Here is a 12,982-nt window from a genome sequence, read left to right as displayed (position 1 = left end):
CCCCCCCCCCCCCCCCCACCCCCTCCTCCTCTTCTATTCTCTTTTTTTCATGCTGGGGTTCAATTTGTGACTTAAAGCAAAGGGAGGGAATCCAGGGAGGGGACAGACTGGAAAAGTTGGTCCAGGTCTGTGTCTCAATTGGCAAACACATGGCAAATGCATTACCTCAGTGTGAAGTTATAGCCGGTGTTGTGGAAAAAGAAAACAGCACAAAGCATTGTTTAAATGATCATATATTGGGATGGCAGAAGCTGGAGATCAGAGTCAAAAAATGTGGCACTGGAAGCACAGCAGGTCAGACAGCATCCGAGGAGCAGGAGAGTTGATGTTTTAGGCACAAGCCCTTCATCAGGAATGTTGTGTGGATGGACAAAGAGGTCTCAGCGTTTTTTCACACCAGGAGAAATTGAGGTCTGCAGATGCTGGAGATCAGAGTTGAGAGTGTTGCTGGAAAAGCACAGCTGTTCAGGCAGCATCAGAGGAGCGGGAGAATCGACGTTTTGGGCTGATTCTCCTGCTTCTTGGATGCTGCCTGACCTGCTGTGCTTTTCCAGCAACATATTCTTCCACACCAATCAATGCCAATTGTCAGACAGCTGCAGCAAGCAACGCGCAAGGCAAGTGGTATATTAGCAAGAGGAACTGAGTTCAGAAGTGGGGATGTCTTCCTGCAGGTATGGGGTCACTGAATACATTCAAGGCTGAGTTCATCTGATATTTTAAACAACAATGAATTGGATGGGTATTGGGGAAGGCAAGAAAATGGTTGTGACGACCAGTAAAAGAAGAGTTAAAGTCAGACAGCACAGAAACAGACCCTTATCCGAGGATGGATGTGGTGTTCCCTACATTGGACAAACAGGCAGAAAACTAGCTATTAGGATATATGAACATCAACTAGCCACAAGAAGACATCACCCACTATCCCTAGTATCCTTACAGATGCATGAGGAAGGACACCACTTCGACTGGCACAACACATCCACCCCAGGACAAGCCAAACAGAGACACGCATGAGAATTCTTAGAAGCATAGCATTCCAACCAGAATTCTATCAACAAATACAATGACTTGGATCCCATTTACACCCCCCCCCCCCCCGAAAAAGAACAGGAAATGACATTGCCATACGAAATGATGCCACCACAGGAAATGACATCACCAACCCAAAGAAACCCAAACATCTAAATAGAAAGTGGGCTACACCACTGGTGCTTCATCTGGAGGCTCACTACAGATGTTACCGAGTATAGTGATGGAAAATGAACCTTTCAGCTCAGCGAGCAAACCTACATCCAGAACCTCACCCTGAGCTACAAACCTTCTCAAAACTCACCAGTTTCATGGTCCAATCTGGTTGCTGAGATTCTTCATATTGATGGATCCACTCCAATTAAACACTGGGAAGAATGAAGCCACTGGTTTCCAATTTTTTGCATCCATCTTCATTCCTCAGCCTCCATCTCTCTCCCTTATAACTCTCAGATTCAGCCAGGCTGTTCATAACTTGCTGCATTGGATTCTGAGAGTGGATTCTGAGAGTAGCTTCTGACCTGTGCCAGCACAAAGCCTCCTGTATCCGCCTCTGTCATCTCATTCGAGCCTGTCCCATTCTCAAAGTAGCTGCTGCTGCCGGAATCATCTTTGGTCCCTTCCTTACCTCCAGGCTTGACTACTTCACTGCTGCAATCAATAATTTTACGCATTTGCCCTTCTGTAAACTTGAAATCATCTCAGACTTTGCTCTTGTTTCATGGCAACAATTCTCATTCCTCTGTGGCTCATGTGTCCACTGACCTGTGCTGTTACCCATTCAAGCAACAACCAAATTTTAAAATTCTCATTTTAGTCTTCAAATCTCTCCAATGGTTTCTCCCATCTTTATCTTTGTAATCTCTGTATGTTGAGATGAGTGTGCTGCTCCAATAGTGAGTGTCTTTGAACAGAACTTGCAGGTAATGGTCTCCCATGTAACTGCTGCTCTTGACCTTCTTAACGGTAGTAGTTTGAAAGGAGCTATCTAAAGAGTTTTGACTTTCCAAACATCCTGATATTGCTTTCTTGATAATTGATTCTAACAGCTTCCCATCAACAGCTGTTGAACTAACTGGTCTGCAATTTCTCACGTATTGCTTCTCTCCCTTTTTGAATACAGGTGTTACATTAGTATTTTTCCACTCCAGTGGATTCATAAGATATCAGAGGCCATTCAGCCCAGCAAGTCTGCTCCGTCACCCAATCACGGCTGAAGTCAACTCCTTTCTGGCGCTTCCTCTTCGTAACCTTTGATCACCTTGACAATCAAGAATCTACCTATCCCAGTCTTAAGAAAGATTCATTGAGTTTATTTATGTCCAAGGAATTTTGGAATATTGTAACTAACGTATCCACTGCCTTTAGTACATTAGAATGTGGACCATTAGGCCCAGGGGACCTGTCTGCCCTCAATCCTGATAGTGTACCTATCGACGTTGATTGTTTAAGTTCTACCCTTTCGATAGCCTCTGACTCGCCGGTTCCAATGGGGATAGTATTGCTGTCCTCCAATGTGAAAGCTGAGGAAAGTTTTGATTTAGCAGCTCTGCTATTTCAGTGTTCCCTCCATTAACTCAGCGGTTTCACCTTCCAAGGGACCAACATTTACTTCAGCGATTCTGTTCCCTTCAGCATTTCAATACCAGCTCTTGCTATTCTTTTTGATATTTTGTGCTGGGTTTATTTCGCAATTTACCTTACCTATTTTTATGAATTTTATTCATATCCGTTTGTTTATGTCTGAAAGTTTCTCAATGCTTCAGCCTTCCAGAGGTCTGGAATAACTGCTGAAAATTGAAAGAAAATACGTTCAAACTTAAAAGAAACTCATCTTTCAAATGGCTGGGGGCGGGGAAAACGATTGCCCCGCCGCCATTGTCTCCGAATTCTTGGAGGACTCCTCCAACCGCGCCACTTCGGCGGGTGATGACGTCACCAAGAGGTAACCCCGCCCCCTTTGAGTTGGCGCATGTGCAATGGGACAAAGACAGTGTTACTGAGTGTGGGAGAGGAATGGCGCCGGCGGATGAAGGAGCAAGAACAGGAGCCGCTGGAAAAGCTGAGCAGGTCCGGCAGCTCGTGTCGGGAGGAATGTGAGGAGGTGTTTCGGGTCCGGGGATCCTCCTTCAGAACAGGACCAGGTTTCAGGAACATCCCGGGGAGGTGGCCAGGCCCGAGCGCCAAGACCTGGCTCCTGCCCCCGGGGAGAGGAGACAGTGAGACAGGGTAGGATTGGGAACCGCGGGAGGAGGGAGACTGGGGAGTTTATAAACTCCTACGGGGAGGCCTCAGGCCTCCAATAGAAGCCCCACAGGCCCAGTGTTTACTTCACCGGCGAAGGAGCTCTCGGGTTGCCCGGGCAACCGGCCGCCAGCTTTGTGAGGGTCAGGCGCCTGTTGTCTTGGGACGGGGTTGTTGGATTGTTGTATAATATTGATCTCCTCTGTACTTTTAATCTTGAAGATTTTAAAAATGTACACTGGCTTCAATTTATGAATTCTAAGTACAGAAGCAAAATATAAACATCTCCTTGCATGCCTCCCAACATGTACATAGGGGCCAAGACTGTCTCAAGATTTACTGAGGTGCTGAATCAATACCTCTTTCCGTTTTGATTTATGAAGGTGGTGCCCAGCAGACTCCTGCACACAGCGTGTTCTGTCAGCCTTTATGGGAGAGATATGATAGCAAAACCCGTGTAGCCAAGTAATTTGAAGTCACACTTTGGTGCTTTAATCCCCTCAAATTCAGCATTACGTAAAGGCTATAGGTGTACCAGACTCCCTAGGACAGCCAGGATGGATAACAAAGAGGAGAGCTGAGGTGTTATCCTCGTCAAGCCTGTAACTTCTGCAAAAAACACCATCAAGTTAGTTAAATGCAATGTTCCCTTCAGCAATCCCACGCTGACTCTTCCTAATCCACCTTTCTCCGTGTGACTACAAATTTTGACCCGAATAACTATTTCTGCTTTTCCACCAAATTTAAACTGGCTGCCCTATAATTGCTGAGCATATATTTACAACCTTTCTTAAACAAGGCTGCAATGGTTGCAGTTTTCCAGTCACTTCCTCCAATTCCATGGAAGACTGTTGAATTATGGCGAATGCTCCCACAATTTCTGTCGTCCCTTTCTTCAAGATCCTTGGATACATTTCATCGAGTCCCAGTGCCTTGTCAACTTCTAAGTGCCAACAGCTTATCGAAGACTTCTTTCATATTAATTTTGAACTTATGCAGTGACAAAGTCACCTTGTTGGTTGCCCCGTAAGAATTAGTTAGAGTGGAGTGAAAACAGAGGGGGAGAGAGAGTGGGATGGTGTTTTCAATTTTGTGGAATAAGAAAAGAATATTCTGCAGAAAGTAGAATTGCTTGTTCTGAATTTCTACCCTGCACTGACAGTGATGAATTTTATAATTTCTTTTTGCAGCGTATTTGAAGATCTGAAGACAGAAGTTTCAAAATGAACAGGTGTAAGCGTTATGCCGGAAACATTGACTCTCTGCTCCTCGGATGCTGCCGGACCTGCTGTGCTTTCCCAGTGCTGCGCTTTTTGACTCTGACATCAATGTCTGACAGTCACCCAATCCATCAGGACCGCAACAATTTTCAACTATGATTCTGTGATAAGGAAACAAGCTTTTTGGTTCTTGTTTGAGTACTTTTTCAGCATCAGTGGGACTGGATGAGAGACCCTACTGTTGCAGCGCACTGAGCGTGGAGCGTGTAACAGCTATACGGCCTGAAAACAGGAATTCACAGTGGGGAGGGGCTGTACAAGTGTTTGCGTACAGCTGAAGCTTCAGCCATGGAGAAACCGGAGGAATCCCGTACTGTGGAGAAACCATGGAAGTGTGGTAACTGTGGGAAAGGCTTTCGTGCCCCGTCTGCCCCAGAGGCTTATCAGCGCAGCCACACCGGGGAGAGGCCATTCTCCTGCCCAGTCTATAGGAAGGCCTTCAGCAAATCCTCCGACCTGCTAAAGCACCACCAGATCCACAGAGGGGAGAGGCCATTCAGCTGCCCTGAGTACGGCAAGGCCTTCAGCAATTCCACCACCCTGCTAACCCACAAGCGGGTCCAGGCAGGGGAGAGGACCTTCAGCTGCTCCGAGTGTGGGAAGGCCTTCAGCAATTCCTCCGACCTGCTGAAGCACCAGCGGGTCCACACAGGGGAGAGGCCATTCTCTTGCCCTGACTGCGGACAGGCCTTCGGTGATTCCTCTGTCCTGCTGACCCACCGGCGGGTCCACACAGGGGAAAGGCCCTTCAGCTGTCCCAACTGCGGGAAGGCCTTCAGCAAATCCTCTGACCTGCTGAAGCACCAGCGGGTCCACACGGGGGAGAGGCCGTTCTCCTGCCCGGAGTGTGGGAAGGCCTTCAGCTATTCCTCTGCCTTGCTGGCCCACCGGCGGGTCCACACCGGGGAAAGGCCCTTCAGCTGCCCCGAGTGTGGGAAGGCCTTCAGCAGTTCCTACAGGCTGAACCACCAACGGGTTCACACGGGTGAAAGGCCTTTCAGCTGCTTAGAGTGCGGGAAAGCCTTCAGCAATTCCTCTAACCTGCTGACCCACCAGCGAGTCCACACACAGGAGAAACCCTTCAGCTGTCCCGAGTGCGGGAAGGCCTTCAACAGTTCCTCCCACCTGCTGACCCATCAGCGGGTCCACACAGGGGAGAGGCCGTTCCCCTGCACAGTGTGTGGGAAGGCTTTTAGCAATTCCTCCAACCTGCTGAACCACCAGCGGGTCCACACAGGCGAGAAGCCCTTCACCTGCTCTCAGTGTGGGAAGGGTTTCACCCGCTCCTTCAACCTGCGGAGCCACCAGCGAGTTCACGAGGATTGAAGGAGCAATGAGTTGGAGGGGTTGGTGGTGGCGGTGTTGGATGTGGAGAGTGTGTGCGCTTTGACCGTGAGCTGTTTTTAAAAAAAAACCTACTTTTTCTATGCCTTTTTGCTGGGGGGAATCTGAAGCTGTAACAAAGTTGGGTCACAGTAAAGTTTACCTGAACTTAACGTCAGGCTCAGGTTCTCATTGAAAGCTTTGAGCTCCAAATGGTTTTTGTTTTAAAGCTGCTCATTTCTTTCAGCCTCCTGCACTAAGTTTCCAATGTCGTGTATCAATGGAGCAGTGAATGAGTAGCTACTATCATTAGAAATTGTACATTTTTCAGTCTGTAATGAGTACTGCACTATTTCATCAGCATTGTAAAGTTTACTGGCAGTAGTAAAGGGTGTGGGCCGTGTTCACTAGAAACGACGTGGAGGAGCCAGTGTTGGACTGGGGTGGGTAAAGTTAAAAATCATAGTTAAGTTAAAAAGCACCAAGATATAGTCCAACAGGTTTATTTGGATGCACTAGCTTCCAGAGCACTGCTCCTTCATCAGGTAGCTGTGGAGCACGATCATCAGACACAGAATTTAAAGCAAAAGATCACAGTGTCATGCAACAGAAATGATATATTGAAAAAAACCTGGATTGCTGTTAAGTCTTTCATCTTTTAGAATGGGTTGCAGGTTTTGCTTCATTAATGTATAAATCCCAGAACATTTTTAAGTCAGTCTCGAGATGACTTAAGGTTTTATAAAAATAGGTGACATCTCAGCTCTCACAATGTATGAAAGGTGTGAAGTTTGAATGTGTCTGTATCCAAATCTTGAATCAGACTGGTTCTATTACCAAAGTAGGAATTTATAAAATAATACATGGATTGACTACCTGCCGATTTCTGCTCAAAGCGCACATCGAATGTATCTGCAAATGCAAATTCACCACATCGACCCATATGTATGTGTTTGCAAGTGTGCATGCTTGGTAACGTTTGTCTGTGTGATGGAGTATAAGCCTCTGAGAAGGACAGAATAGTGACAGACATCATCTCTGTTCTCTGCAGTTGGCAGCAGGAGGCCAGATGGCATCAGGATTCAGGAACCAACGTGCTCAGGGCTGGAGAAGTGGGAAAGGGAGGCTGCAGTGGGTGTGGTTCAACAATGTCAGGAGGAGACAGCCAGTCAGAAACTACAAAGACAAAGCAGAACCCCAAAGCTATGGGCAGCACAGTGATTCTGTGGCTAGTGCTGCTGCCTCATATTGCCAGGGACCTGGGTTTGATTCCAGCCTCTGGGGACTGTCTGTGTGGACTTTGTGTATGGTTTACCTCTGGGTGCTGCGGTTTCTACCCACAGTCCAACAATCTGCAGTTCAGAGTAATAAGTCAGGGGGAGCTGCAAAGCTATATGGTAGGTGAGTTGGTCTGGTGGGAAGCTTGGTGTGAATTAGATGGGTCAAATAGCCTGCAGGGATTATATGATTCTGCTACCATGACCACGTGTATATTGAGAAGTGACTGCTGTGGTCCTGGGAAAGGTGGGATTTGTGGTGTCGCTGCCCGCTGTCCATTCTCTCCCTGTCCCCCCAACTCTTGTCCATTTTCTCTCTCTCGACCCCCAGCCATTCTCTTTCCTTACTTCCCCCAGCACCTGTTATTTCTTGTGCCTCAAGACTTCTTTGATTGCTGTATCAAGACTTTCTAAGAAAAGAGAGAGAATGGATGTTGATGAGTCTATATGAGAGATGGGGGTGTATGAGAAATGGCTGATCTTTAAAATGAAGAATAGCTAAAATTATATATTCAGAAACATCATTAAAGCATCTTCAATTTTATTAAAAAGCTGCAGGCACCTTTCTGAACCTGCATTGAAATATGTGCAGTTCGGCCACAGTTGAGTACAGGCTGTAATGGGTGAATTCCTAGTCTTGTGATATAGGTTCCAACTATGTAGAACAAGAGTCACAGAGTTAGCAACGGACTGCTTATGCTCTTCGGTGTCAGCAAAAATCTGCGCATACTCCTAGATTTCTGCACAAACGGTTTGCCACCTTCTTTTGATGGACCAATAGAGAGCCCTGGAGAATCGGAAAGAGACTGGACCTCCTGCCATTCAGAGCTCCCCATTCTCTGAATGCGGAAGTTGGACAATGAGCTTTGAAAGCTGCTAATCTCTCCCTGAACAATGGTTGAGCTTCACCCCAGACTGCAACTTCATTCCTCTGTCCAACATCTGTGAGTACAGCACTCTCTTTTCCGTTTCTTGTTTTGCATTCTGGGCTTCAATTGTTGACTTACAGCAAGTGAAAGGAAGTGAATCTAGGGAGGGGACGGACTACGGAAACGTTGGTCCAGGTCGTTCTCAGTCGGCAAACACATGGCAATTGCATTAGCACAAATGTGATAATATAGCCTTTACTGTGGAATAAAAAGCAGAAAGGAGTTGCATTGTTAAAAGTGACACATTGGGATGTGAAGGAAGTGAGGACTGCAGATGCTAGAGATTAAGAGTCAAAGTGTGGCGCTGGAAAAGCACAGCAGGTCAGACAGTATCCGACGACCAGGAGAGTCAACATTTCAGACATGAGCCCTTCATCAGGAATGATGTGTGATGTACAAAAGGCCTTCTACAGGCCGCCTCCTTGCGAAACGTTTCAGAGAACACCTCTGGGACGCCCGGACCAACCAACCCAACCACCCTGTGCCTCAACACTTTAACTCCCCCTCCCACTCCACCAAGGACATGCAGGTCCTTGGACTCCTCCATCGCCAGACCATAGCAACACGACAGCTGGAGGAAGAGTGCCTCATCTTCTGCCTAGGAACCCTCCAACCTAAAGGGATCAATTCAGATTTCTCCAGTTTCCTCATTTCCCCTCCTCCCACCTTGTCTCAGTCCCAACCCTCGAACTCAGCACCACCTTCCTAACCTGCAATCTTCTTCCTGACCTCTCCGCCCCCACTCCAGTCTATCACCCTCACCTTAACCTCCTTCCACCTATCGCATTCCCAATGCCCCTCCCCCAAGTCCCTCCTCCCTACCTTTTATCTTGGCACACTCTCCTCATTCCTGAAGAAGGGCTCATGCCCGAAACGGCGATTCTCCTGCTCTTTGGATGCTGCCTGACCTGCTGTGCTTTTCCAGCAACACATTTTCAGCTCAGCGTCCTTCTACACTAGTCAATGCCAATTGTCAGACAGGTGAAAGAAGCAATCAGCAAGGCAAGTGATATATTACTGGAAAAGCGCAGCAGGTCAGGCAGCATCCAGGGAACAGGAGAATCGACGTTTCGGGCATAAGCCCTTCTTCAGGAATGAGGAAAGTTTGTCCAGCAGGCTAGGATAAAAGGTAGGGAGGAGGGACTTGGGGGAGGGGCGTCGGAAATGTGATAGGTGGAAAGAGGTCAAGGTGAGGGTGATAGGTCAGACTGGGGTGGAGGCGGAGAGGTCGGGAAGATGATCTCAGGTTAGGAAGGCGGTGCTGAATTTGATGGATTTGACTGAGACAGGGTGGGGGGAGGGGAAATGAGGAAACTGGTGAAATCCGAGTTCATCCCTTGTGGTTGGAGGGTTCCCAGCTGGAAAATGAGGCGTTCTTCCTCCAACCGTCGTTTTGTTGTGGTCTGACGATGGAGGAGTCCAAAGACCTGCATATCCTTGGTGGAGTGGGAGGGGGAATTGAAATGTTGAGCTACAGGGTGGTTGGGTTGGTTGGTCCGGGTGTCCCAGAGGTGTTCTCTGAAACGCTCCGCAAGTAGCCGGTCTGTCTCCCCAATATAGAGGAGGCCACATCGGGTGCAGAGGATGCAATAGATGATATGTGTGGAGGTGCAGGTGAATCTGTGGCGGATATGGAAGTTTCCTTTGGGGCCTTGGAGGGAGGTGAAGGGGGAGGTGTGGGCGCAAGTCTTGCACCTCCTGCGGTTGCAGGGGAAGGTGCCGGGAGTGGAGGTTGGGTTGGTGGGACGCCCGGACCAACCAACCCAACCACCCTGTGCCTCAACACTTTAACTCCCCCTCCCACTCCACCAAGGACATGCAGGTCGGTGAACTCCTCCATCGCCAGACCATAGCAACACGACAGCTGGAGGAAGAGTGCCTCATCTTCTGCCTAGGAACCCTCCAACCTAAAGGGATCAATTCAGATTTCTCCAGTTTCCTCATTTCTCCTCCCCCCACCTTGTCTCAGTCCCAACCCTCGAACTCAGCACCACCTTCCTAACCTGCAATCTTCTTCCTGACCTCTCCGCCCCCACTCCAGTCTATCACCCTCACCTTAACCTCCTTCCACCTATCGCATTTCCAATGCCCCTCCCCCAAGTCCCTCCTCCCTACCTTTTATCTTGGCACACTCTCCTCATTCCTGAAGAAGGGCTCATGCCCGAAACGGCGATTCTCCTGCTCTTTGGATGCTGCCTGACCTGCTGCACTTTTCCAGCAACACATCTCCGGCTCTGATCTCCAGCATCTGCAGACCTCACTTTCTCCCCAAGTGATATATTAGCAAGAGGAGTTGAGTTCAGAAGTGGGGATGTCTTCCTGCAGTTGTGAAGGGTCACTGAATATATTCAAGGCTGAATTCATCTGATTTTTGAACAAAGTGGATGGTGATGGGGGAAAGTTTAAAAAAAAAGTTTTTAAGACCAGTACAGAATAGTTCCAAAGTAATACAGAACAGAAACAGACCCTTCAGTCCAACTAGTCCATGCTGACTATATTCACAAACGAACCTAGTCCCATCTAGTTTGACCTATATCCCTCCAAACCTTTCCTATTAATGTACTTATCCAAATGTCTTAAATGTTGACAGTTCCTGCATCCACCATTTCTCAGAACATTGAAAGAGAGTGATTCCACATGTAAACCAAAAGAAAAAGGTGCTCTTCATGTCTTTTTTTAAAAATCTTTCTCCTCTCACCTTAAAAATGTACTCCTTAATCTTGAAACCCCCACCCGAAGGAAACAGCATCTGCCATGCACATCAATATCCCTTCTTGACTTTATAAACTAAGGTCACCTCTCAACCTCTTGTGCTGCAGTGAAAAGTGTCCCAGCATATCCACCTCGATGTAGGTATATTCATATCCAGTTATGATCTGTTCAATGCTGGTGCAGTCCCGAAAGACCAAATGGCCTACCTCTGCTCCCAATTCTCACCCTCATGAGTCTAAGGACAGCAAGAGACCATAAAACATTGGAGCACAAAATTAGGCTATTCAGCCCATCAGGTATCTTCATACCATTCAATCGTGGCTGATAGGTTTCTCAATCCCATTCTCCCGCTTTCTCCCTGTAACTCTCGATCCCCTTGATACTCGACAGCCTATCTATCTCAGTCTTAAATATCCTCAGTGACCTGGCCTGCTCAGCCTTCTGTGGCAATGAATTCAATAGATTCGCCACTCTCTGGTTGAAAGGTTCCTCCTTATCTCTGTTCTAAAAGGTCTTCCCTTTACTCGAAGGCTGGGGCCTCGGTCTCTAGTCTCTTCTGTCAGTGGAAACATCTTCCCAACGTTCACTCTGCCCTGGCCGTTCAGTATGTTTCAATTAGATCTCCCCTGTGTGGGGGCCTGTGTTATGAACTAAACCAGACCATGCAAAACATTCTTAAGCAGGCAGCCCCACACCATAACTTTGCAATTTGTTTCAGTAAGTGTACAGTAAAAATTACCTGGAGTAAGTTAGCTTGGTTGATTACTAGATTTTAAAACAGACAATAATTATTCACAAAATTACACAATTAAACACAAAGATCAGAATAAAGAACCCCTACAGAACTCAGCCTATCCAACTAGACTTAATTATGCTGTTCGAATATATACAACAGTCCGAATAAGCAAACTCAATTTGAAAACCAGTATAAATAGAACACATGCCTACAGATTGAAGTTGAGGGGCAGAAAAGAGAGAGAAAGTTTCCACACAGCTCCCTGTTGAATTTCCAACCAGTTTGAAAGCTGACTACGCCCCCTTTTTTTTTTAATACAGGTCACTTCTAAAATATGACCATGTTGGCCTGAAATCTCATCAGTTTACATATAAACAAAAGGCCTCTTAAAATCCTTTTCATCTCAATACCAAACCAGACTGATCGGAGATTGACCCAGTTTATTACCCCTCTGGGAAAAAAGTCAAAGACACAGTCTCCTTGAGCCAAGGAACATCTTCTAGGAAAAAAAGGTACTAGCTTTGTGACACCTGTTAATCAGCAAGAACCAGACACTTCAGGAGGAGGTACAGCAGGGATTAGGTTCAACAAAGTGAGAATGGAGGGAGTGAGAGGGGATATGGGGCCTCTGGACGGTAGGATAAAATGGCTGAAGGAGCTGCACAAGATAGCTTCTGCTTTGCTACGTGACGAGCTGCTGCTTGTGTCTGTAGCTGTATAAACAACTAACTACTAAAACCACTAGAATGCAGAAGTAGACCAATGAGAAAGTACTAACCACACTCTGCAAGCTGCAAGTCCTTTGTATCTCAAGATAAAGATGACCTAACCTTTATGACTTAACTTGTTTACCAATTATCATAAGAGTCATAGAGATGTACAGCATGGAAACAGACCCTTCGGTCCAACCCGTCCAGATATCCCAACACAATCGAGTCCCACCTACCAGCACCCAGCCCATATCCCTCCAAACCCCTCCTATTCATCCAAATGCCTTTTCAAATGTTACAATTATATCAGCCTCCACCACTTCCTCTGGCAGTTCATTCCATACACGTACCACCCTCTGCGTGAAAAGGTTGCCCCTTAGGTCTCTTTTATATCTTTCCCCTCTCACCCTAAACCTATGCCCTCTAGTTTTAGACTCCCTGACCCCAGGGAAAAGACTTTGTCTATTAATTCTATCCATGCCCCTCATGATTTTGTAAAATTCTATAAGGTCACCCCTCAACCTCCGATGCTCCAGGGAAAACAGCCCCAGCCTGTTCAGCCTTTCCCTAAAGCTCAAATCCTCCAGCTCTGGCAACATCCTTGTAAATCTTCTCTGGATCCTTTCAAGTTTCACAACATCTTCCCGATAGGAAGGAGACCAGAATTGCATGCAATATTCCAACAGTGACCTAACCAATGTCCTGTACAGCCGCAACAGGACCTCCCAACTCCTGTACT

At 47.1% G+C, this 12,982-nt stretch overlaps 2 protein-coding genes across 2 annotated transcripts in view; both read left to right on the top strand.

The window, feature by feature from the left end:
* Positions 1-12,982, top strand: part of LOC148143415 (uncharacterized) — a 753,683-nt gene that overhangs the window by 690,537 nt on the left and 50,164 nt on the right. The window lies entirely within an intron of this gene.
* On the top strand, positions 3,065-6,383 carry LOC122545510 (uncharacterized). The gene is made up of 2 exons (XM_087974172.1): positions 3,065-3,261; positions 4,467-6,383. The coding sequence occupies exon 2, from the start codon at positions 4,845-4,847 to the stop codon at positions 5,880-5,882; it is 1,038 nt and encodes a 345-aa protein (XP_087830298.1). The 5' UTR covers positions 3,065-3,261; positions 4,467-4,844; the 3' UTR covers positions 5,883-6,383.

Source organism: Chiloscyllium plagiosum, unplaced genomic scaffold (genome assembly GCF_037043375.1).
Source record: "Chiloscyllium plagiosum isolate Xiang-an unplaced genomic scaffold, Cpla_swu_hap1 HiC_scaffold_27, whole genome shotgun sequence".
NCBI classification, from domain to species: Eukaryota; Metazoa; Chordata; class Chondrichthyes; order Orectolobiformes; family Hemiscylliidae; genus Chiloscyllium; species Chiloscyllium plagiosum.
This window is presented reverse-complemented; position numbering and strand designations above follow the sequence as displayed.

Bases quoted from the DNA above. Each gene is read 5' to 3' on its own strand.
- LOC122545510 (XM_087974172.1), top strand. From the start codon at position 4,845: ATGGAGAAACCGGAGGAATCCCGTACTGTGGAGAAACCATGGAAGTGT.